Genomic DNA, 27,493 nt, shown 5'->3' with positions numbered 1-27,493 from the left:
CTGACACATCATCATCTCCATCAGACACATCACCATCTCCATCAGGAGCATCACCATCTCCATCAGACACATCACCATCTCCACGAGACACATCACCATCTCCATCAGACACATCACCATCTCCATCAGACACATCACCATCTCCACGAGACACATCACCATCTCCATCAGACACATCACCCATCTCCATCAGGAGCATCACCATCTCCATCAGACACATCACCATCACTATCAGACACATCACCATCTCCATCTGACACATCACCATCTCCATCAGACACATCACCATCCCCATCTGACACATCAACATCTCCATCAGACACATCACCATCTCCATCAGACACATCACCATCTCCATCAGACACATCACCATCTCCATCAGGAGCATCACCATCTCTATCAGACACATCACCATCTCCATCAGACACATCACCATCTCCATCAGGAGCATCACCATCTCTATCAGACACATCACCATCTCCATCAGACACATCACCATCTCCATCAGGAGCATCACCATCTCCATCAGACACATCACCATCTCCATCTGACACATCACCATCTCCATCAGACACATCACCATCTCCATCAGACACATCACCATCTCCATCAGGAGCATCACCATCTCCATCAGGAGCATCACCATCTCCATCAGACACATCACCATCCCCATCTGACACATCACCATCTCCATCAGACACATCACCATCTCCATCAGATACATCACCATCTCCATCAGGAGCATCACCATCTCTATCAGACACATCACCATCTCCATCAGACACATCACCATCTCCATCAGGAGCATCACCATCTCCATCAGACACATCACCATCTCCATCTGACACATCACCATCTCCATCAGACACATCACCATCTCCATCAGGAGCATCACCATCTCCATCAGACACATCACCATCTCCATCAGGAGCATCACCATCTCCATCAGACACATCACCATCTCCACGAGACACATCACCATCTCCATCAGACACATCACCATCTCCATCAGACACATCACCATCTCCACGAGACACATCACCATCTCCATCAGACACATCACCCCTCTCCATCAGGAGCATCACCATCTCCATCAGACACATCACCATCACTATCAGACACATCACCATCTCCATCAGACACATCACCATCTCCATCAGACACATCACCATCTCCATCAGACACATCACCCCTCTCCATCAGGAGCATCACCATCTCCATCAGACACATCACCATCTCCATCAGACACATCACCATCTCCATCAGACACATCACCATCTCCATCAGACACATCACCATCTCCATCAGACACATCACCATCTCCATCAGACACATCACCATCTCCATCAGGAGCATCACCATCTCTATCAGACACATCACCATCTCCATCAGACACATCACATCTCCATCAGGAGCATCACCATCTCTATCAGACACATCACCATCTCCATCAGACACATCACCATCTCAATCAGGAGCATCACCATCTCTATCAGACACATCACCATCTCCATCAGACACATCACCATCTCCATCAGGAGCATCACCATCTCCATCAGACACATCACCATCTCCATCTGACACATCACCATCTCCATCAGACACATCACCATCTCCATCAGACACATCACCATCCCCATCTGACACATCACCATCTCCATCAGACACATCACCATCTCCATCAGACACATCACCATCTCCATCAGGAGCATCACCATCTCTATCAGACACATCACCATCTCCATCAGACACATCACCATCTCCATCTGACACATCACCATCTCCATCAGGAGCATCACCATCTCCATCAGACACATCACCATCTCCATCTGACACATCACCATCTCCATCAGACACATCATCATCTCCATCAGACACATCACCATCTCCATCAGACACATCACCATCTCCATCAGGAGCATCACCATCTCTATCAGACACATCACCATCTCCATCAGACACATCACCATCTCCATCAGACACATCACCATCTCTATCAGACACATCACCATCTCCATCAGACACATCACCATCTCCATCAGACACATCACCATCTCCATCAGGAGCATCACCATCTCCATCAGACACATCACCATCTCCATCAGGAGCATCACCATCTCCATCAGACACATCACCATCTCCATCAGACACATCACCATCTCCCATCGGGACATTGATTTCACCAACACTGTGGCGAATCTTTAGGACTGGCTTTTGTTTATTTTGTGTTGATTCACACAGAATCCATCAAAACATTTTATTTCTGGAAAAAAAACATCTGGTTGTGGAATTTGCAAATAGTTTGATTCTGATTTTATCTTTGCTGTGACTGAATCAGTCTGAGAACATCCACCAATTGAAATACTTGATTCAAACATCAACACTGTTCGATCCACCAATCCGACGATTCCCAGATTATAGCAAATACCAAAAGCAATTTTTGATGGTTCAAATTGGAAAAGGCATCTTGTGTAATGCCCTGAAACTCTCTGTCCCACTGTCTCTGAACTGTACTGGCCACCTTTAGAAGCATCTTAAAACTGATGGACATAGTTTTCAGTCATTGAGTTTTATTGCAGCAAGTCACTCACCTGCTCCCTCCCCAAAGCCTGTCCACCATCTACAAGGTAAAAACAATGACTGCAGATGCTGAAAACCAACCATCCACAAGGCACAAGTCAGGAGTATGATGGAATACTCCCCAGTTGCCTGATGGGGGCAGCTTCAACAACACTCAAGAAGCTCAACACAATCCAGTACAAAGCAGCCCCCGCTTGATTGGCTCCACATCCACAAACATCCCATCCCTCCACCACTGACACTCAGTAACAGCAGTGTGTACCATCTTCAAGATGCACTGCAGAAATTCACCAAAGATCCTCAGACAGCACCTTCCAAACCCACGACCACTTCCATCTAGAAAGACAAAGGCAGCAGATACATGGGAACACCACCCTCCACAAGTTCCCCTCCAAGCCCCTCCCCATCCTGATTTTGAAATAGATTGCCGTTCCTTCACTGTCATTGTGTCATAATCCCTGGAATTCCCTCCCACACGGACTACAGCGGTTCAAGAAAGCAGCTCACCCCCACCTTCTCAAGGGGCAAATAGGGACGGCTAATAAATGCTGGGCCCAGTCAGTGACGCCCAAATCCCATGAGTGAATAAAAATGAAATGGACCTTTCATCCATTATGTTGGGGTTGGTTCTCAAACATCCAACAATTTGAAGCCCTTTTCCAGCACTCTATCTGTGGTCTTGTTTGTTATGGCTTTTCAAATGCTCATCTAAATAGTTTGTAAATGCCTTGAGGGTTACTACGTTTACCACAATTTTAGGCACATTGTTCCAGATGTGAACCACCCTTTGGATGAAAACATTTTTCATTCGAAACCGCCTGCTTCTAACATAAACCAGTGCCCCCGGTTACTAATCCCTTTACCAAGGGGAAAGATTTCTCCCTATCTCCCCTGTCCATGACTGTCAGATTTTTCTACCTGACCCTCCTCTGCATGAAGATACCTTCCTTGACTAAGTGTGTTCTCACCTCCTGATCTGAATGAGGGGCAGGTTATATTCAATCATGTTCCTGGGAACTACCATTCGATCTTATCTAAATGTGTGTTGTTGTATCACAGATATCTTCAAGGCAGCCTGCAGTAGACCCAACCCTGCTCAATCCATGTCTCTGAAACGGCCACAACATCGAAGTCCCAGGTAACTATCCATGCTGCAAGCTCACCTACCTTATTTCAGATACTTCTGGTGTTGAATTAGACACACTTCAAACCAGCTTGCTGTCTGCCAGTACACTCCTGTGACATTACTGTCCCTTAGGGACACTGGAACACTGACACTTAGGGACACTGGAACACTGACACTCAGGGTGACTGGAATACTGTCACTCAGGGACACTGGAATACTGTCACTCAGGGCGACTAGAATAATGTCACTCAGGGTTACTGGAATACTGACAATAAAGGTCTATAATTACCTGAGTCATCTCTACTGCCCTTCTTGAACAAGGGCACAACATTTACAATCAGGGACACTGGAATACTGTCATTTAGGGTGACTGGAATACTGTCATTCAGGGTTACTGGAATAAGGTCACTCAGGGTGACTGGAATAATGTCACTCAGGGTGACTGGAATAATGTCACTCAGGGAAATTGGAATACTGTCACTCAGGGACACTGGAATACTGTCATTCAGGGTGACTGGAATACTGTCACTCAGGGTGACTGGAATAATGTCATTCAGGGACACTGGAATACTGTCACTCAGAGTGACGGAATACTGTCACTCAGGTTACTGGAATACTGTCACTCAGGGACACTGGAATACTGTCACTCAGGGTCACTGGAATTCTGTCATTCAGGGTGACTGGAATACTGTCACTCAGGGTTACTGGAATACTGACAATAAAGGTCTATAATTACCTGAGTCATCTCTACTGCCCTTCTTGAACAAGGGCACAACATTTACAATCCTCCAGTCCTCTGGTAATAAACCTGTAGACAATGGCAACTCAAAGATCAAGGCCAAAGGCTCCGCCATCTCCTCCCTAGCTTCCCAGAAAATCCCCGGATAAATCCCATCCCGCCTATACCTTCTTTCACTCTTTCTAGAATTGATAACACCTCTTCCTTACTAACCTCAATCCTCTCTCATCTAATATCCCGTATTTCATTCTTCTCCTCTACAATATTCTCCTTTTCCTGAGTGAAAACCGATGTGAAATATTCATTTAGCACCTCTCTGATCTCCACAGGGTCCACACACGCCTTCCCACTTCTGTCTTTGACTGGCCCTATTCCTACCCCCTTCATCCTTTGATTCCTCACATACCTATAGAAAGCTTTAGAGTTCTCCTTTATTCTACTTGCTAAAGAATGCTCATGTCCTCTCTTTGCTTTTCTTAACTCTCTCTTTAAATCCTTCCTAGCTAATCTGTAACTCTCCATCGCTTTATCTGAACCATCTCATCTCAATGTCACATAAGCCTCCCTCTTCTCCTTAACAAGAGATACAATTTCTGTTGTAAACCACGGTTCCCTTACCTTATCACTTCCTCCCTGCCTGACAGGGACATACCGATCAAAGACATGCAATATCTGTTCCTTAAACCAGCTCCTCATATCAATTGTCCCCATCCCTTGCATTTTGCTGCCCCATTCCATGTATCCTAAGTATTGGCTAATCACATTATAATTGCCCCTCCCCCATCGATAACTCTTGACCTGTGGCATGTATTTATCCCTTTCCATCGCTAACATAACTGAACTATGGCCACTCTCTCCAAAGTGCTCACCTACCAGTAAATCAAACACCAGGCCTGGTTCATTACCAAGCACCAGATTCAGTGTGCCCTCCCCTCTTGTCGGCCCTTCGATATACTGTGTCAGGAAGCTCCTGTACACATTGGACAAAAACTGATCCATCCCATGTACGAGAGTTAAAGCATTTCCAGTCAATGTTGGGGAAGTTAAAATCCCCCATAATGACCACCCTGTTCCTTTCACTCCTGCCAGAATCGTTTTGCCAATCCTCTCCTCCATATCCCTGGAACTCTGTGGAGATCTATAAAACACTCCCAGCAGTGTGACCTCTCCTTTCCCGTTTCTAACCTCAGCCCATACCACCTCAGTTAGACGGGTCCTCATCAAAAAGTTCTTTCAGCCACCATTATACCTTGACTAACACCGCAGCGCCTCCCCCTCTTTTACCGCCTTCCTTGATCTGAATGAAAGATCTAAACCCTGGAACCTGCAGCATCCATTCCTGACCCTGCTCAATCCATGTCTCTGAAACGGCCACAACATCGAAGTCCCAGGTAACTATCCATGCTGCAAGCTCACCTACCTTATTTCAGATACTTCTGGTGTTGAATTAGACACACTTCAAACCAGCTTGCTGTCTGCCAGTACACTCCTTGACATTACTGTCCCTTAGGGACACTAGAACACTGACACTCAGGGACACTGGAATACTGTCACTCAGGGACACTGGAATACTGTCACTCAGGGACACTGGAATACTGACCCTCGGGGTGACTGAAATACTGTCACTCAGGGACATTGGAATACTGTCACTCAGGGACATTGGAATACTGTCACTCAGGGTGACTGGAATACTGTCACTCAAGTGACTGGAATACTGTCACTCAGGGTGACTGGAAAACTGTCACTCAAGTGACTGGAATACTGTCACTCAGGGTGACTGGAAAACATGGAAGATGGGGAATTATAAACCAGTTAGCTTAACCTCTATATTAAAGAAAATGTGTGAGTCTATTATCAAGGAAGAAATAGCAAGGCACCTGGGTAGAAATTGTCCCGTTGGGTAGACACAGGATGAGTTCTTGGAGGGCAAGTAATGCTTAACTAATCTACTGAAATTCTATGGAGACATTACAAGCAAGGTGGACAATGAGAGCCCAGTAGATGTGGTGTATCTAGATTTCCAAAAGGCCTCCGATACGCATAAGATAAAGGTGCAAGACTTAACGAATAAAGTATTAGTATGGATAGAGGATTGGATAACCAACAGGAATGACAGAGTGGGAATTAATGAGTGCTTTTCTGGTTGGTAATCAGTGACTAGTGGTGTGCCTCAGGGATCAGTGTTGGAACTGCAATTATACACAATTTACATAGATGATTTGGAGTTGGGGACCATGTGTAGTGTGTCAAAGTTCGCAGATAACACTAAGATGAGTGGTAGAGCCAAGTGTGCCAAGGACTGTGAATGTTTACAGAAGGATTTGGATAGTTTGTGTGAGTGGGCAAAGGTCTGGCAGATGGAGTACGATGTTGGTAAATGTGAAGTCATCCATTTTGGTATGAATAACAGTAAAAAGGACAATTAGTTGAATGGTAAAAAATTGCAGCATGCTGCTGTGCAGAGGGACCTGGGTGTCCTTGTGCATGAATCACAGAGGGTTAGTCTGCAGGTACAACAAGTAATTAGGAAGGCAAATGGAATTTTGTTCTTTATTGCTAAAGGGATTGAGTTTAAAAGCAGAGAGGTTATGTTTCAGCTGTACAGGGTGCTGGTGAGGCCACACCTGGAGTACTGTGTGTAGTTTTAGTCTCCTTACTTGAGAAAGGATGTACTGGCACTAGAGGGGATGCAGAGGAGATTTGATTCAGAGTTGATGAGGAGAGACTGAGTAAACTGGGGTTATATTTAATGGAATTTAGAAGAATGAGGGGGGATCTTATGGAAACATATAAAATTATGAAGGGAATAGATAAGATAGACATAGAGAGGATGTTTCCACTGGCAGGTGAAACTAGAACAAGAGGGCACAGCCTGAAAATTAGGGAGAACAGATTTAGGACCAAATGAGAAGGAACTTCTTCACCCAGAGGGTTGTGAATCTATGGAATTCCTTGCCCAGTGAAGCAATTAAGGCTACCTCATTGGATGTTTTTAAAGCTAACATTAGATAATTTTTGAACAATAAAGGAATTAAGGGTTATATTGAGAGGTTGGGGAAGTGGAGCTTTGGCCATGAAAAGATCAGCCATGATCTTATTAAATAGTGGATCCACTCCTGATCTATTAGATACACTCCTGTCATTTCAAATCAAAATTTCCATTGGAAAAGATGTTGACATATGATGGAAAACCAACTCCAATCTGTGTTTATTCTTGACTGACGCATATCCATGGCATAAAGAATAAGAACAAACAGAGAGCCACCCAGAGGGACAGAGATTCTGAGAGAATCACAAACTCAGAGAGGCACAGATGGAGATATAAAGAGAGAAAGAGAGAGACAGAGAGACAGACACAGGATGACAGCGATAAATACAGACACACACAGACACACACACACAAACACACACACAGACACAGACACACACACACAAACACACACACACAGTCAGACATACACACACAGACGCACACACGTACAAACTTGTAGATGCACGCAAACATATGTTTAAGTATATTAAAAAATCGATGGAAGTGTACAGGTAAATTGGATTTTAAATGTTGCCTCGGCAACAAATGTGATCAAAGGTCAAACAAGACTTCACAGGATGATTCAATCCACAAAACAAACAGCAGTACCCACTCGTCACTGAAAGATAGATAAACATTCATGTTGGCAGGAGTAACACAGGTACCTGTAATGTGTGCACAGAGGTCATAGTTCATTGGTCACCTTATCTAAGGAGGGAGAGATTGGTATTGGAGGCAGTCCTTGGGGAGAGAGGGACTGTGTTTGTGTCAGATCAGGCTTAAAGTCTCAGAAATCCACACTCACTCTGATTCCCTTTTGGCATTAACTAAGGGGGCTATGTAAATATGACACTGAGGCAACAAACCTCATTGAAAAGATATAAAACAATTTTAAGATTGTTTGACCAGGAATCCAAGGATCAGGATAACCCCGCAGCTTTAGCCAGGTGAGGGAATTCCAGAGTCAGAGGGAGATCCTCACCAGCTCCTGACAGTTCTGCAGCCTGTCTGCTCATCTTAAACAAGTGATGAGGGGTGGGGGAGATGCTGGGCTGATGGGGTGATGGGGCAGATGGGAGTGGGATGCAGGCTGAAGGCCCTGCTCCTAACTTGTCTCAGACCCTAAACAGATCTTGCAACTCAAGAGCTTTTATTTGATCTATTGATTGTGGGATCATTGAGCTCTGTCTATCACTTGCATGATAATGATGTTTGACATGCAAGTAGTCTTGTTTGATGGCTTCACCAGGTTGACACCTGAACTTCAGGTATGCCTGGTGCTTGAGTTGCTAGGTCTGTTTTAAGTTTGTCTCATTTAGCACAGTGATAGTGCCACACAACATGATGGAAGTTATTCTCAATGTCAAGACAGGACTTTATTTCCACAAGGACAGTGTCGTGATCATTGTTTCCCTCCTCAAGCCAATCAAATCTACTCATAGTGCTGTCCACGCCAGGTGATGGGTATTGGTGGCCTTTCAAAAGGATATTTGATCATTAACTGAAGACAGGAAATTTGCAGAGAAGTGGGACATGTTGTGTTGGCCTTTGAGAGCTGGCACAGAAATGGTGGGCTGAATGGCCTCTTTTGGGTGCAATAATCATTGTAGGATAGGTTACATATTGTCCAAAAATTGCAGGAGTTGGCAGACAGTTCACAAGAATTACTAATTCAAGAGGAAAACCAACATTTATATTTCGAGAGGAGAATACTGATTGGTGGAGGCATTGCTATAGAAAATGCACCAATTAATGATGATTGACAGTTAACTGCCAGGCTTTGTTTAAATGTTAAATGAGGCAGGTCGACTCTGATCAGTCAGGACATCACTCTAAGAAATGCACCAGTGACTCCAAGTCCCTAATAGTGCTTAGGCTCAGTTGAGGTTCAATTTGATCTATTTCTTGCTGAGCTTGTTTTCCAAATCACTCCAGTAATGAACTCCAACTTTCAGCATTCTGAGTGAACATCGAGGGCCCTCTTGTTTGTAGTGGTAGTCCATATCTCTAAACCAGGAGGCCCAGGTTCAGTTCCCACCTGCTCCAGAGGTGTGTAATAATATCTTTGAGCAGATTGATTCAAAAAATGGTCTAAATGGACATCTCCACTTTACTTACACTCGAAACCTCTAGCCCTTCTGGGCATTCCCAATGACCCTTCTTTTCCCAGGATTCTTGCCTTCCTTTTACTCAAACACCTTCTGTTCTTTTTGGTTTATGGAGGTGATGGTGAAAACGATTCATTCCAATGTCAGCTTCACTGTCTGTGCTTCTGGTTCCCAAACATGAGATCTGATTCCTGGAGGAAGAGAATCTTGAAATTATTCGTAGAGTATAATTTCCTTGGGAGCTTCTTTACTCCTAATTCCCATATCCAATGGGGAAAAATACTTCACTGTTCCCTTTTATGTTCACTTTAGTCTGCCCAGGCTGTTCCTTTATTTTTCTAACTTTTGCCTGTACATTCCAGGAGCTGACTCATTCAGATCTATTTTATCACATCATCATCCGTAGAAATCCTGAAATCTGGAAGTGAGATATAAACTTCATGAGCTCTACCTGTCAACGTGCTCTACACCAACAGTGCTCTGTTTTTCTTTGGCCAATTCATTTGTTTTGCTACTTTTTCAAATGAAATAAAGAATGTCTCCACATACTTTTCCTCAGAATTTCTGCGATCTGTAAACATGTAAACATTTTCTTTCTAGATTTTGGGTTAGACTCCGATGACTCCTCATCAGAATGTTCTCCAGAGACAGGGCCTTTTGTCTAGATCTAGCCTTGTCAGCTGGTTTCTCCTTTCTCTCTTATTTGAAATGCCCTCTCCTTTCTTTCTCCTCCCTTGAAAGGGCTCTTCTCTCAAGTTCATGTTTATTTTATTTCTGTCTCAAGCTGCTTCGTTTCTTTAACATATTTTAAAGCCAGTTGAATTCTCGGAAACTTAGTTGAGGTCCTACTTAATGTGTCTCATTCGTTCGTAATTTGACCAATTCCAGGTGATCTGCTAATACTTTAACTCTGTTTTCTTAACTTTCACAGGCATCCTCTTTTAACTGTTTTTGTCAATTCGATTAGCTTAGCCTCCATCATAGAATCATACAATTCACTTCAAACCGTCGAGTCTGTACCTGCATTATATTTGTATTAAATTCTGTAAACCAGTCAGTGATCCCTCCTCCAAAGGAGGAACGTTTTGGCTCTATAATCTAAAAAAGGCTGATATCTGTCCTTTTGTCCTTTTCCTTTTGTTACTACTGGACAATTACCAATTACCCAAGGAACTTGCTGCTTGATACAATCTGCCAATCATTGCGATGTACAACCTACATAACTGGTACCACACTGGCACTGAAACTCATAGACCACAAAACTCATTGTGTAGCAGGCAGAATATATTTCTGACCACCCCCAACCCCCTCTAGCTTATCTCTCCACACCTCAGGCTCACTGATGAAGGGCTTTTGCCCGAAACATCGATTTCGAAGCTCCTTGGATGCTGCCTGAACTGCTGTGCTCTTCCAGCACCACTAATCCAGAATATATTTCTGACCAGACAGCAGCCTCCTATTGGTGGCAAACGCTACTCAAATTGACACAGTATATTAGCAGCTTGAAACAGCTGGCTTCAATTGTTGCTCAAACATTTCAGATACTTTACTCATCCACACACTTTCAGTGCCAATCCTGACTCTGTTAGGACCTTTGAGTGCCAAGCCTGATTCTGTTAGGACCTTTCATGTGTTTATGCATTGTACAACAAGTAATGCCCTGATCTGGACAGACATTATCCCTCAGGATGGTTTTGATGTGTCTTGTTTCAGTTTACACAATGAACAAATGGCTTGGGCCCTATTGATGAAGCTTCCAATCAACTCTCTTCTCATCTAGTGTCAATCTTGGCTTTCCTCCTAGAATTTTATTCTTGTCAATAGTCCAGATGCTTTCATAAAATGTGCTGTTTCTGAGCACTACTCAAAGATAGAGATGTAACACCAAGAATCACAAGAGGAAGCTTACTCTCCACACCTACTCTATCAAAAAAGAACAAGTCTCCCAACTGTTTCTATAGTAATCGGAACCAAGTGGACCTCGTTAACTGTGAAGTTCTTTATTGAGGTTGTTAACCTGGGCCAATCAGGACCAGTATAACCAGGGGATTAGGATCTACTCAGTTGAGGACTGACTCCAAGTTTGATGGCCACAGCCAGTGTACTGTGCACTAGCACATAATGGGTGACTTGGTGAGGGGAGCCTCTGTGCGGTTATTTCAGTTTCCATTACTTCCACTCACACATTTCTACTCTCACCATGTAATACTTCCCTGGTAACCAGAACTGCACACAGTGCTTGATCTCTGATCCAATAAAGTTTAATACAGGTTTAGTTCAAGTTTCCTCCTTTTTGATTCTATTCTTTTCAAATGAACATTGTACAATTTTTTTTATTGTAATGACATTGTTAACCGGTGGCACAACTTGTAAGGATCAGTGTATTTGTGTTCCTCAGATCTGTGTGTTCATCTTTCCCACCTTAATTTGCACCTTCCAAATAATGAGAAGTCTCTGTATTCCTCCATCGAAAACATATTGCCTCACATTGTACTCAATTTCATTTGAGAATTATTACCCATTCCTAAAATGCATTAATATCCTCTTGTAATTTGTTGCAGTCCATGTCAATATTAACTATCACATTCAAATTGGTGTCATCTGTAATTTCAGTAATAGTATTTTTCACGACAATGGTCATGTAAACTATAGAGAGGTGATATCCCAGTACTGAGTTTCCTGAAACCTCATTCACTATCTTCAGCCTCTTACTCCACTCCCAGCACTTTGGCTTGATGCTGTGAACAATCCTTCCTGTCCTTTATCACTTGACACCACATTCCTACGTTTAAAAGGCTAAATTACATTGATAAAACTAATATTGTCCACTCTGATGGTTAACTCCTCAAAGATTTCAATAAGCACGATCAAGCAAAGTTTTCCCTCTGAATTTCTTAATTCAAAGCTTTGCTCAGTGACGCCCAATTTGGATTCTGCCAGGGCCACTCAGCTCCTGACCTCATTACAGCCTTGGTTCAAGCAGAGGGGAGGGGAGAGGGACAGCCTTTGCCATTAAGGCTATATTCGACCGAGTGTGGCACCAAGGAGTCCTAGCACAACTGGAATCAGTGGGTATCTTTGGTGGTTGGAGTCATATCAGACACATAGGAAGATGGCTGTGATTATTGGAGGTCAGCCTTCTCAGCTCCAGGACATCTCTGCAGGAGTTCCTCAGGGTAGTGGCCTCAGGCCAACCAGCTGCTTCATCAATGGCCTTCCCTCCATCAGGTTGGAAATGGGGATATTCACTGATGATTGCACAATGTTCAGCACCATTTGTGATTCCCAAACCCTGAGGAAGTTCATGTTCAAATGCAACAGGATCTGGTCAATATCTAGGCTTGGGCTGACATGTATAAAGTCACATCCGTGCCAACAAATTCCAATTAATGACCAGCTCCAATAAGAGATAATTTAGCCACCACCCCTTGACATTCAGTGGTGTTACCATCACTGAATCTTCCAGTATCAACATCCTTGAAGTTACCATTGACTAGAAACTCAACTGGATTCATTACATAAAAGTAATGGCTAGAGAAGCAGGTCAGAGGCTGGGAATACTGTGGTGAGTGACTCACCTCCTGACTCCCCAAAGCCTGACTACCATCTAAAAGGCACAAGTCAGGAATGTGATGGAATACTCCCCGTTAGCCTGGACAGGTGCAGTTCCAACAACAGTCAAGAAGCTTGACACCATCCAGGACAAAGCAGCCTGCTCGATTGGGACCACATCCATTAGCATCCACTCCCTCCACCACTGACAACCAGTATCAGCAGTGTGAAGATGCACCACAGAAATTCACCAAGACTTCTTAGACAGCACCTTTCAAACCCATGACCATTTCCATCTAGAAGGACAAGGGCAGCAGATACATGGGAACACCACCACCTTTAAGTTCCCCTCCAAGCCATTCACCATCTCGACTAGGGTGTCACTAGGTCAAAATCCTGGAATTCCCTCCCTAAGGACATTGTAAGACTACAAGACCATAACAACAGAAATTAAGCCATTCAGCCCATCAAGTCTGTCCCCCCATTTCAATCATGGCTGATAAGTTTCTCAACCTCATTCTTCCGCTTTCTCCCTGTAACCCTTGATCCCCTTGATACTCAAGGACCTATCTATCTCAGTTTTAATTATACCCAGTAACCTGGCCTCCACAGTCTTCTGTGGCAATGAATTCCATAGATTCCCCACTCTCTGCCTAAAGAGGTTTCTCCTTATCTCTGTTCAAAAAGATTGTCCCTTTAAGGCTGTGCCCTCAGGTCCTAGTCTCTCATCTTCCCAACATCTACTCTGTCCAGGCCAATCAGTATTCCGTATGTTTCAATTAGATTCCCCCTCATTCTTCTAAACTCCATCAAGTATGGACCCAGAGTCCTCAAATGCTCCTCATATGTTAAGCTTGTATGTCTACCTACAACACATGGACCACATGCTGGGAGAGAGAGAAGGAGCACTTACACTAACACAGTGCACTGGTCTGAGCATGCTCCGAGACAGAGACTCCCCCTTGCTGCTGTCCGTGTCCTGAAACCAGGAAGATCCCAATCTGGGAGTTTGGGATTAAGGCCTGAGTTCAGATTTTTGGTTCTGAAACTGGACTCTGCTTCCTGTCTGCCCAGTGTTCAAATCTCCGAATGAGAAATCAACAAACAGTCTGGAAGTGAAGATGACCCAGTGACTGTTCAATAAAAGAGCTTTCCAGGCAACAGTGCAATGACTGAATCGTGATTCTGATGGATGGGTGGCGGGGAGCACTCTGGGCTTTTCAATTGCATTTTGTTCAGTGACAGATATTCAAATGGTTAATCAGTCCCGGCTGTGTTTGAGAAATTGCACAGTCCTGGTTGGTTGGCTCGATGCCAAGCTGAGGGGAGCCTTTCTTTAATCGGTCACGTATGCCTGGGCACGCACACTCTTGCTTACAACCCACAACTGCAATTCATGTTCCAAAGCTCAAAGAAAGATACCAAGCCACTGAGTGCCATCTCCCTTTGTGAGTACTTTGTACCTTTGTTTGTTGTTGAGTGAGTGTTGTTAGAGTCTAAAATGTGTGTTTGAGAATATGTGTGTCTGTGTGCTTGACATTTTGTGTGTCAGTGTCTGTGTGTGTTTCTGTCATTTTCTCATTCTCCAGTTGCTCTGTCTCTCTGTGTTACATTGCCTTTCACTCAGTATTGCATCTCTGTTTCTCTCACAATCCTTCTGTCTCATTTTTGTATCTTTATTTCTCTCTTTTTCTCTGTTTCTATTTGTGTCTGTGTGTGTCTCTTCCTCTGTCTCTATATGTTTCTGTCCATTTTTAGTGTCTCTCAGTCTGTCTCTCTCTGCCTTTGTGTGTGTCTGTCTCTCTTTCTCTCTGTCAGTTTCTTTCTCTCTCTCTCTCTCTCTCTCTCTCTCTCCCCCCGAGTCCAGGAGCCGACTCTGCTCATGGTCCTGAAGCCCTTTCTCACTCTGCTTTCGTTTTGCAGGTCCTTCCTGGCTGCGATTCGGAGAGATTCCAGATCCATCTGGATCTCTAGCTCATGATTAACTGTCGAGATTAATTTTAATGGACACCCCGCAATGGTGGGTCAGTTAAACTTGCAAGACATGAACGAGAACTTTGAGATGAAATGTAAGAACCAGGAGCGTTTTCTGGACAGTCCTGACTCTGGGGTCCCTCCCAGCCCCAGCCCCCCTTTCTTTGCACTTTCTCCACGGATTCCTGAGGACAAAGGAAACCCAACATCCTTGAGAAGCAGCCCAGCACCAGCCACAAGGAGCCAAGAGGGAAAACTGGTAGGAACAAGGTTTAACTGTAAGGTGATGGGGTAAGAGATGGGGAGAAGAAAATAGAGGGGATGGAGAGGTTTCTCAATTCTGGCTTTTTGAGGTTTGATCAAGGTGTTTGTAGCGTAACAGATATTCCTCTTATTCTAATCTCAACATCCCAACTTTCATCACTCCACCATTAGTATCCTTACCTACAGCTGCCTGGGTCCTTAGCCCCTCAGAATTCCCTCCAAAGCTCCTTGACCTTAATATCCTCCTTTCAGGTTCTCCTTGAGACACCTGGCCACCCAGCTGCATCTTTCAGTCCCTGCCTGAGGGATGGTGTGAAGTGTCCTGGGCAATTTTACTGTGTTAAAGGTGCTATATAAAAGTAGGTAGTCATTGTTGAAGTGTTTGGTGCTTAATGTGTTGTTGTATTTAATGATGCTTATGAAGCTATGCATAACATTTCCTAAATTATTAACAACAGGGAGGACGACAGTTGGGACACATCACAAATTAAAGTTGATGCATTTTGTTTGGAAGAGTTAAAAAAGACCAAATAAAGTAACTGGAGCAGGTTTGTGGGGGGTGGGAATGCGATGGTGTGGAGGGGGGATTGCATTGTCAACAAATAATTCACAGGGTCCCGGGTTGGTCATTTCAAAAAACAGTTAGACTTTATTAGAGGAATGGAGCAAGAAACAAGGAAATTAAACATTTGCAAATTTCAGGTGGAGCTCTGAGTTGGCTGTTCCATTGGGCTGGAGACTTCCCAGGATGGGAACAGGGATGAGGGAGTTGAATGTGGGGAGACGGGAAATGTTAGGATTGTGGACCTTAGGGCGCAGAAGGGATTGGGCCAGTTCAATCAAGATTTTCCACATCTGGAAGGATTTGATGGAGTAAATCAGGAGGATTAATTTACAGCAGTAACAGAGTGTCAGAGACCACAGGGACACAGATTGTTAAAGTAAGATTCAGAGTTACTCCTTTTACAAAGTGAGCTGGAATGTGGTGCCTGAAATAAGCAGATTCAAAAAAATTTCCCGAGTCTGGGACAGGGGTTTGAGGTGTGTGTGTGTGTAACTCATACTCACACAATCATTTCATACAGATTTATTGGGTATTAAACATGGGAGCTGTCTAATTAGCAATTTGTATGACAATGAAATCCTTCAGTGTGTTAACATCCCCAATGGCTATGAAAGAGAGAAAATCACTGTCTCATCCACCCTGTTAGTGACCATTTGTCAGTGCTGCTAGTCTAAGGATGTGTTTGATTAAACACTAATAATACCCTCTTTGTTAAACACCTCCCAAATATTCCGTGCCAACAAATCCATGTTGGAATTTCTTAGTTAGAGTCCCATCTGTAAATACCCAGTGCAAGTCCCCATCTCCTTTCCCACCTCCATGGGGATTCTCTGAGCCTTACTGAGAGTAACAGTGTGTTAGATACCAGTGAAGCTGTGACCCAAATCATTTTCAAGACAGAACAGGAACTGCATCTCAAGTCAAAACACTGCACAACTCCTGCAAGTGGAAAAGGACAGCAGAAGGTAACAAGTCATCAGAACGAGTCACACCAGGTTAGAGCTAGTTAAACACCAGGATAGAGCTAGTTAAACACCAGGTAAAGTCAGTTAAGCTCCAGGATAAAGCATGGACAGATATCGGTTCTGATTCTGAGACCGTCTCCTTATATTCCATTCACTCATTTGGGTTGAACCAGTTGTGCTGTTGCTTCCCAAGGTTTCTGCAGACACTGCTGATTGACTGACAGTTAGTAAGACATGGGGGGTGGTACTAACTGAGAGAAGCTCAGTCTTAGTGTAATCTGCTGGTGGTGTCTTTGGGCATGTTGATTATTCATCTCACAACAGAAAGGTGTGTTTGCTTTGAGAACTGACAACAAGGGATCGTTCAAATGTGGGAGAGGTGAGAAGGTGGGATCAGATTGCATGGGATCCTCAATGTTGAGGGGATTTAATGGAGACTGTGGGAGGGCATGCCAGGAACAGCACCAGGTATACCTGAAAATGAGTGGTCAACCTGGTGAAACTGCCAAACAGGACCACTAGCATGTCAAACCACATAAGCAGCAAGTAGTAGGCAGAGCTAAGTAATCCCACAACTAATGGATCAGCTCTCAGCTCTGCAGTCCTGAAATGTACAGTCCTGAACGGTGGTGGACAATTAAACAACTCACTGGAGGAAGAGGCACCACAAATATCTCCCTCCTCAATGATGGAGAAGCCCAGCACATCAGCACAAAGTTAAGGCTGATGCCTTTGCAGCAATCTTCAGCTAGAAGTGCTGAGATGGATCATCCACTTCTAATGGTCTCCAGCATCACAGACTCCAGTCTCCAGCCAATTTGATACATTCCATCTGACATCAAGAAATAGTTGGAGACACTAGATACTGTAAAGGCTATGGGCCCTGACAACATTCCAGTAATTGTACTGAAGACTTGTGCTCCGGAACTTGCTGCTTTCTTAGCCAAGCTGCTCCACTACAGTTACAACACCGGCATTTAGCCGACAATGTGGAAAATTACCCAGGTATGTCCTGTACCTAAAAAGCAGAACAAATCCAATCCGGCCAATTGCCATCCCATCAGTCCACTCTTGATCATTAGTAAAGTGATGGAAGGTGTCATCCACAGTGCTCTCAAGCAGCAATAACCTGCTCAGTGGTGCCCAGTTTGGGTTCTCCCAAGGCACCCCAGCTCCTGACCTCACTACAGCCTCGGTCAAACCTGGGCAAGAGAGCAGAATTCCAGAGGGGAGGGGAGAGGGACAGTCATTGACATCAAGATTGCATTTGACCGAGTGTGGCATCAAGGAGCCCTGGCAAAACTGGAATCAATGGGTAAAGGGGGCAAAGCCTCACTGGTTAAAATCATACCTGGCACACAGGAAGATGGTTGTGGTTGTTGGAGATCAGTTATCTCAGCTCCAGGACATCTCTGCAGGAGCTCCTCAGGGTAGTGTCCGAGGCCCAACCATCTTCAGCTGCTTCATCAATGACCTTCCCTCCATCATAAGGTCAGAAGTGGGAATGTTCACTGATGTTTGCACAATGTTCAGCATCATTCATGAGTCCTCAGATACTGAAGCAGTTCATGTTAAAATGCAATTAGATCTGCACAATATCCAGCCTTGTGCTAACATTCACACCATACAAACACCAAGCTATGACTATCATCAATAAGAGACAATCTAATCACAGGCCCTTGACATTCAATCGTATTACCATCACTGAATCCCCCACTATCAACATCCTGGGGGTTACCATTGACCAGAAACTCAACTGGACATGCCACATAAATACTGTGACTACAAGAACAGGTCTGAGGCTGGGAATACTAGGGGAGGTAATGGTCTAGTGATATTGTCGCTGGACACTTAATCCGAGACTGGATTAGTGGTGCTGGAAGAGCACAGCAGTTCAGGCAGCATCCAGCGAGCAGCGAAATCAGACCCAGGTAATGTCGTGTAGACCTGGGTTTGAATCCTGCCACAGCAGATGGGGGAGTGTGAATTCAATAAAAATCTAGAATTAAGAATCTAATGATGATCGTGAATCCATTGTCAATTGTTGGGAAAAGCCCATTTAGTTCATTAATATCGTCTGGGGAAGGAAATTACCATGCCTTACCTGGTCTGATTTGGAGACGCTGGTGTTGGACTGGGGTGTACAGAGTTAAAAATCACACAACACCAGGTTATAGTCCAACAGGTTTAATTGGAAGCACATTAGCTTTTGGAGTGACGCTCCTTCATCAGGTGATGGTCTACCATCTGATGAAGGAGCAGCGCTCCGAAAGCTAATGTGCTTCCAATTAAACCTGTTGGACTATAACCTGGTGTTGTGTGATTTTTAACTTTACCAGGTCTGGTTTACATGACTCCAGACCCACAGCAATGCCATTGACTCTCAATTAGCAATGAATAATAAATGCTGGTTTAGCCAGTGACACCGATATCCCGTGAATGAAGTTTTTGAAAAAACTGTCGCAAGGAACTTATCTCCTGACTCGACTATCTCCAAGGCACAAGTCAGGAGGGTGAGTGAATACTCCCCACTCGCCTGGATGGGGGCAGCTCCAACAACACTCAAGAAACTACACACCATCCAGGACAAAGCAGTCCCCACTTGATTGGCACCACCTCCACACACACACACTCCTTCCACCATAGACACTCAGTAGCAGCAGTGTGTACCTTCTGTGATTGCATATCTGATACTGTCATAGAATGGTAAGATTTTATTGGGCAGGCACAGGGTTTAAATTGTTGCTAATGATGCTCTTGGAGACAGGATGGCCGACTTGGTGCGTTAGTATTGAACTCAGGATCTCACTTCACTCAGAATCATAGTGAGAGAGATCCAGTTAGATCCAGAGAAATCTCTTCACTCTGTATAACCTCTGACCTGTACATTCAATATCAGAAACTGTATCAAAACGTCTCTCAGATTGGTTTGGAAACAGCTTGCTGTTCATCATGAGCTGTATTTTCTGAGCAATGTGATGTCATTTTACAGTTAGATTGAACTCTTAACAATCTTGGGAACCGCCAACAAAGCAGTAAGGTGGGGTGATAGGCAAACGTCTCGTCTGTGTTTAAATAGCATCAGTTCTCACCGAGAAAACATGACCAGGTAAACCAGTGTGAACAGGCAGGTGGACAGGGTGAGGGTGGGGGGGGGGGCGCGGGGGGGGAGAAAGGATGTGTGGATCTGGGCTGGAGAGGGAAGGATGGAAACAGGAATTGGAGCTGGAGGGTTTGAAGACTTGCCTGACAATCCTATATTGAGGAACATTCGTGATCTTCCCAACCCACAAGGAATACTGAAGGAAAATAATTCTGAAGTCAGCAGCTGCCACCTCTCTCTCTCTCATGTGGCAGGGATTTCCAAACCTCAGAAGTCACGCAGCCACCAGAAACTTCCGACCAAGGTGTTCCTCATAACTCAGCCAGAGGCCCATTCCTGTACATTCCTGTTGAATCTACACAAGCCCAATATTCCCCAATGGACAAAGAATAAGGTGGGTGTGTGTTTGATGGTCACATGCCTTAACTTTAACTCATTAGCCCCTTCCCCCACACCCTGTGATGTAGATATTGACATTGAAACCAGACACACCCCATTCCACATTAATGTTGGTTACAATCGCTCCTTAAGGAGAAAGTGAGGGCTGCAGACACTGGAGATCAGAGCTGAAAATGTGTTGCTGGAAAAGCACAGCAGGTCAGGCAGCATCCAAGGAGCAGGAGAATCAACATTTCGGGCATGAGCCCTTCTTCAGGAATCCTGAAGAAGGCCTCATGCCCGAAACATCGATTCTCCTGTTCCTTGGATGCTGCCTGACCTGCTGCACTTTTCCAGCAACACATTTTCAGCTACAATCGCTCCTTATTCCACTCCCATTTAATGCTTGATATCAATTTATGTTGTTTTCATTGTTGGGGATTATGGGTAATTCTGAGGTTCCTGTGGGAACTGTTAAATGCCAGGATTTAGTAAAGGGATATTTAATCTGAAGATACTTTCCCACATAAGATTAGGGAGGGCAGAAAATCAGATCCTTTTAGAGGAACGCGTGCAGTTTGTTGGAATTACAAAAGACGATGTGATGTCAGTGTGCGTCTGTGAGGCCAGCATTAATATCAACACGAGGTTGTACCACAGGCATAGCTCCCAGATCGGTGACCACATCTATTCCAAATTCCTCCATGTGCCTGTTTTTGGAGATGTTGTTTCTGCAGCACACAAGGACAGCAATGTCCCTCACTGTCCCTCCAGCCAGTTTTGCTCCATGTGTGAATTATGGTGACCTAGGTACAAGACTGCATTAGGCTGGATTATTACTTTCAGCAGTAATACAGCCAGCTAGGGTTGGGTGCTCATTATTTAGCAGGAGCTCTTACACAGCAATAGGTAGTGCCCCTGTCACTGAACCAGAAGCTTTGGGTTCATGTCCCACTCCACAATGTTGTGGTCCAGCTGTAACCTACTGTTTACTGCAGACAGTAATGACTCCACCTCCATTTGGTGTTTTGATGGAGCTGTTTTCTTTGTTAATGGCCTTGTCTTTTTAAACTTGTTATGCAATAGGTAATGTCTCTTCTTCTGATCAACTGGTTCAAGTCCCACTCTATGGAGAAAGAAGGTGTTTTCATAACCTGGCCAGACACATTGAGTGTAAACTTGAAAATATTTCCAACACAGGCCAATGGCAGGTGGTAAGAGCAGGAGAGATTCCTGATCAACCTGAGATGGAAAGAAAAATGGGATCTTCTCCCATTACTGTTCAGAGCTCTGGACTACAGATACATAACAGGGCATGTTAACCAGCAAATCTGAATCTTTGGGGGGCAGTCAGATTGGCTTGATGGGTAGTATGGATCAGACTGATTGCCCTTCTATTCTGAATGGATTTGGTATCTGTTTCCTTGCCTACCCTGGGGTGGAGGTCACAGTGATGTTGGCTGGACTGGCTGAGAACTGAAGATGATTGTTGATCACTCTTTGCTATAATTTGCACCTTTTTAACTGGTTCATGCAGTATAAACTTAAGTATAATGTAAAGATTGTATCCTCGTTAATATTTGCTGTTTTTGATTGTGGAACAAAATTGAAAAGGGTTGTTTTCAAAACTATTGAAAGGATTGCTACATTTTTAAAGAGCCAGTTAGCTGGCCCTCATTATAAGTGCTGTTTACACTGCTGCTTGTTCAAGCAGTGGGGTAAAGACTAGAGATGGGCTACAGTCAGGAAGCATGTACAAAGGGAGATTCAGCCAGCAACAAATAGCTGATCGGTCTATAAAAAAGTAATCAGTAGTTGATGTCAAAGGGCCTCTGCCTGCCAACAGCAATGTGATTGGCTCCCACGTAAATGAACACCTTGTGGGTGTGAATATTTGGTCAGAAGCCATAGGACCTTTGCAAACAAAGGTGTTGCCCTTTTCTCTGCAGTAACAAACACCCACAAGCCTAATGACAGCCAATATATTTCACCTCAACAGTTGTGTAAGCTATCAGAGACTTCATAAACTGAGTATCAATTACTCTGTGCCTTCCTCAAGCAGGTCCTGACAAGCCAAAAGGATAACCTCAGCAAATCCTGGGGCAGCGGCCATTCTCAGTCTTTCCCTCTGCCCATAACACCCATTCATTTTGTATCTGTATACATATGCAGAGAGAGTTTATAAAGGGGGGTTAGAGTTTCAACTTGTAGAGTTCTATGCTGACAATTCATAATTATTTATCTATAACTAGAATCTATTTGTTTGTAATAAATAGTATTTCTTGCTAAGAATAGAAACATAGTCTGTGCTTTCTCCTTTGTTCATGTCAAAGACTGGCTGATTTTCAGAAGAAACACTGCTTATCCCATGCTCTTTCTCTCTGTTACTCTCCATCCTATTACTCATTCCATTCTCTGACTCTTTCATCATCTCTTCATTCACACTCTTTCTGTAGTTCCTTCTCTTTCTATTCACCCTCACTCTTTTCCCTCTGTCTCTTTTTTTAATCTCCCTCAATGTTATACACTTTCTCTATCTTGTGTTTTACAGAGCAGATCCTCTCAGTCTCCCACAGAGAATCTGATCTGAGCACATGGACTGGGAGGGGAGAAATCTCAGTCTGACTCTGACCCTTATCTCAGGAGTGCGTTAGTTATTTCTCAGTGGAATGACTGTCTGATGGGATGGTGCTGACTGGATCAAACTCAACAGAGCACTAAGCAATTCCGTCTGTAACGAAACTCCACAGTAATATTCCCTTTTAAGGTGGCAACCACTGTATTAGGATAATGGGAATGTAACGATGAATTTTATAATTCACTCCCAACACACTTTGCTGATAATTAATAATTATTTATAGATAGTTAGAATCTATTTGCTTGTAAGAAATAGTATTCCTTGCTAAGAATAGAAACATAGTCTGTGCTTTCTGTCAACCTGGGTCTAAAAGAGGGTGAAAATCAGGGAAATCGGTATGAAAACTTTATGCTGGTGGAATGAATGGGATTAATAAAGAAGCCTTGTATTGATTTACATTTCTAACTGCAAAGTGTTCCTGGATCTCTTTTTGAGAGAAATGTTCCCTATGCTATTAAATCTTTCTCACATCGTGATAACCTTTTGGTTCTGGTATGGTTTGCTGGATGCTTTTTCTGCACCTTCTCCAGTATCTCTGCATCCTTTCTATAAGTTAGTGAGCAGCCTCTGCATGTTGCCTTGATAAAAGTTGGTTCTAATTTATTGAATGTTTAATGTTATCCCTATGGCATGTTAATTAATGTTATTTAATGTTATCCCTATGGAAATTGAGCCTCCCGCTTGCTTTATTATTTTTATGACTATGTTCAATGGCATCACCATTTACAGCAATTTGACAGAAACCTCTGATTCTCTGAATATTTTGATGCTCATTTTCCCTTTGAAACCAAGTACCTATCTTTGAGTTGGTTTTTGACTCTGATTCTAATCTCTGGACACGTTTCCCCCCCGGCTGTCTGCTCTATGTCTGTCACTTGCATTATTGTCTACGTCTCACTCAATTTCAGTTCTTTTTTTAAGATACATTGACAGGAAGAGTACATCACTGGCTGGGCCAGCCTTTGTTCCCCATCCCCAGGGGGCAAGGAGTCAACCACAATGCTGAGAGTTTGGAGTCACATGTAGGCCAGACCAGACAAGGAGTCCATCTCGCCATCCTGAGTAACTGGCTTCTGTTTGTTTCCAGATTCCGTACATCTCCCTGAGCTCACTTCCATTGGATCCAAGGCACAGAATGCAGCCTGTGTGCTTTGGTGAGAGAATTGAGCTGAATTGTGAATCAGAACAGGAAATCCGGTAAGGATTGTGAGAATCTGGTGAGGGGGAGTGGGATTAGACTGGGTGGGATATTAAAGGTGGCAGAAATGGCGGGGGTGGGGGAGTGTGGAGGTGGGGGGGGGGTTCTTGTCTGGACAAGGTTCAAGGCCCACAGCTGATATCACACACACTGTGCTGGTTCACATACACTCCCCAGTGTCACAGTCAGTGACAGAGTCAGTGACTGGAACTGGGTATTAACTCACTTAGTCACTCACTCACTTCTCAAACTCACACTCACTCACCGACATGAACCCCCTCAACTTCTGCATCATATTCAAGAGAAAAGTCTCAGGGGATTGGAAAACTGCCAAGTAACACTTACAGAGGAACCTCAATTATCTGTCATTTGATTAACCGAAGTTCAGATGATCCGAACAAGATTGCAAGTTCACCATGTGTGGCTAACTATATTCTCCGGCATTCGATGAGCTGAACAAAATACTCCCAGTCCCTGTCCTTCGGAGGGATAATTGAGGTTCCTCTGCATTTAAAAAGGGAGGGAGACAAAATAAAAACAGCTAATGAGAAGCCAATTAGTTTAATGTGTGTCCTTCAGAAAATGGTCACGTCTCTTTGAAATTGCATAAACAGGGTCATGTGACAAGTTGACTAGAATTCTTTGAGAAGTTAACAAGTGGGATAGATAAAGGGGAAGCTGTGGATTTAATATATTTGGATTTCCATAGTTAAAAATCACACAACACCAGGTTATAGTCCAACAGGTTTAATTGGAAGCACACTAGCTTTCAGAGCGACGCTTCTTCATCAGGTGATAGTGGAGGGCTCGATCGTAACACAGAATTTATAGCAAAAATTTACAGTGTGATGTAACTGAAATTATACATTGAAAAATTGATTGTCTGTTAAGCCTTTCATCTGTTAGAATGCAGTGATAGTTTCACTTCTTTCATGTGTAAATCACAAAACTTTTTTTTAAAAGTTGCATTTAAAGAATGGTAACCCTTACCCAATCGAGTGCCACAGGGATCAGTGCAGGGGCTACAATTGTTTAAAATATATATTTTAATGATTTGAATGAAGCAAGTGAATGTAGTAGCCATATTTGCTGATGATACAAAAATAGGTTAAAAGGCAAATGGTGAGGGTGACAGTCTACAGCGATATAGGTGGGATTAACAATGGACAAAAACTTGATAGAATATAGCATAGGGAAATGTGAGGTTCTGCATTTTACCGGGAAAAATAGAAAAGTTGAGTTATTTAAATAGAGAAAGATGGCAGAAAGTTACAGCACAGAGGGATTTGGGAATCCTCCTCCATGAATCACAAAAAGCTAGCATCCAAGTTCAGTGGATAATAGAAAAGGTAAAGGGAAGGTTGGATTTTATTTAAAAGGGAGTTGAATATGAAAGTAGGAAGGTTTTGTTAAAACTATACATGGCACTGATCAGACCACAGCTGGAATACTGTGAACAGTTTGGAGGCAGTCCAGAGAGTGTTCACTGGATTGATCCTAGATCTGGAGGGACTGACCTATGAGGAGAGGTTGAGTAGATTGGACCTGTTCAGGAGAATGAAACTTACAAAATTCTTCAGGGACTTGACAGGGGAGATGCAGAAAGGCTGTTTTCCCTTGTGGAAGAGTGATGGACCAGAGAGAGCATCATTTCAGAGTAAAAGGTCATCTATTTAGGACAGAGTTGAGGAGAAATTTCTTCTCTCAGTGAATTTGTGGAATTATGGATCACATAGGGCTATCAAGACTGGGTCATTAAGTATCTTCAAGGCTGAGGGACACAGATTGTTAATGAATAAGAGAATCAAGGGTTATGGGGAAAGAGTGGGAGAGTGACGTTGAGGATTAGCAGACAAGCCATGATCTCTCAGAATGGCAGAGTGGACTCCATGGGCTGAATGGCCTATTTCTGCTCCTATCTCGTAAGGATTAGATCCAGGAGGAGTTAGTACATGACAGCAGAGTGAGTCAGTATGTGAAAACATCACAATTGCCCCTCACTCTGGATTGCTCATCACTGTCAGTTACGGGTTGTTCTCTCCTCTATTTCATGAATTGCCCCTTTGCTGATTGGCCAGTTTTATGGCACTTTATCAAACCCTAACAAACTTGACCAAAATATCTTGAAAACTTTGAACAAATCATTTTATAACTTGGTTATGAAGCTTAAGGGATAACAACTCTGGTTGTAGCCAGATGCAGCTAGTTATATACCAGCCACAATAGAATGGTGGAGCAGACTCAATGGGCTGAATGGCCTCAGTTTGCTCCTATGCCCTAATAGTTTGTTGACTTCTCCTTGTATTTTCCATTAAAGTGCAGGGACAGGTTGGGTAGAGAGAGCCTGCCCAGTTCCAATGAGATTAGTGCCCGGGTACTGGGGGTTTGGAGAAAGATGGCAGTCACTGAAAGACACCATTAACTGTTGGGTTGTTGTGTTTACAGCTGTCACTCTCTTGTGAGGTATGACTCCGAGAAGCACTACCGGGACTGTATCTATTACGAAACAGTTCCAACCATCACTTTCTACACTGAGACCGTCATCACCACTCCCAACTGCACTTGGAGGAATTATAAATCACAACTCCGATTCGAGCCTCGTCAGAAACCTCTGCGGTTTGAGAGCACCACCATCATTTTCCCAAAACGTACAAAGAACATTTTCAGGACCACACTGAACTACAATCCCAGGGGCAGCAGCAGGCGCTTCATGTCCAGTGTTCGACTACAAACCATTGAGATGGTCAAACCCTGTTTCATTTACATGGGGGACCTGTGACCCACTGGGTCCTGGCACATTCCATCTGATGGAACAGGGCATCATGATCCCTCTCTCAGGCTAAAATTAATCTGCATACCTTGTATAATTGTTACCCAATTTCTAAATTCTGCCTACTCCAAGGATCTTGTTACAATTTAATAAAACAATTCAAAGTTCAGAAATACCACAAAAAGCTCAGTTCTAATTGGGTCAAAAATAACACAAGAGCAGTTCTGATTGGTTAGTGTGTGGATCTGATTTGTTAGTAGGTGGATCTGATTGGATCAACAAGATGCCACTTCTAATTGTTTGAGCTGACTGTTTACCAGGGGTCAGTGAGAGAAACAACAAAGAGACTCAAGTTAACCTCGGGGCTAGGGTTGGGGCTGTGTTGGCCGAGGGATTTGGAGTTGTCAGCGACACTGGGAGAAGATGCAGGTGATCACCTACCTGAGGACCATTCAACAATGAGCAATGTCTCAGAAACAGTCACAGGGTAACCAGGATGGAG

General features: G+C 43.7%; 1 protein-coding gene across 1 annotated transcript; it reads left to right on the top strand.

The window, feature by feature from the left end:
- Positions 1 to 14,485: 14,485 nt before the first annotated feature.
- On the top strand, positions 14,486 to 27,175 carry rflna (refilin A). Its single transcript, XM_072587593.1, has 4 exons — positions 14,486 to 14,584; positions 15,060 to 15,369; positions 24,111 to 24,220; positions 26,667 to 27,175. Exons 2-4 carry the CDS (start codon positions 15,154 to 15,156, stop codon positions 26,998 to 27,000), a joined length of 660 nt encoding a protein of 219 aa, XP_072443694.1. The 5' UTR covers positions 14,486 to 14,584; positions 15,060 to 15,153; the 3' UTR covers positions 27,001 to 27,175.
- Positions 27,176 to 27,493: the final 318 nt, after the last annotated feature.

The sequence above is a fragment of the Chiloscyllium punctatum genome, chromosome 17 (assembly GCF_047496795.1).
Source record: "Chiloscyllium punctatum isolate Juve2018m chromosome 17, sChiPun1.3, whole genome shotgun sequence".
NCBI classification, from domain to species: Eukaryota; Metazoa; Chordata; class Chondrichthyes; order Orectolobiformes; family Hemiscylliidae; genus Chiloscyllium; species Chiloscyllium punctatum.
This window is presented reverse-complemented; position numbering and strand designations above follow the sequence as displayed.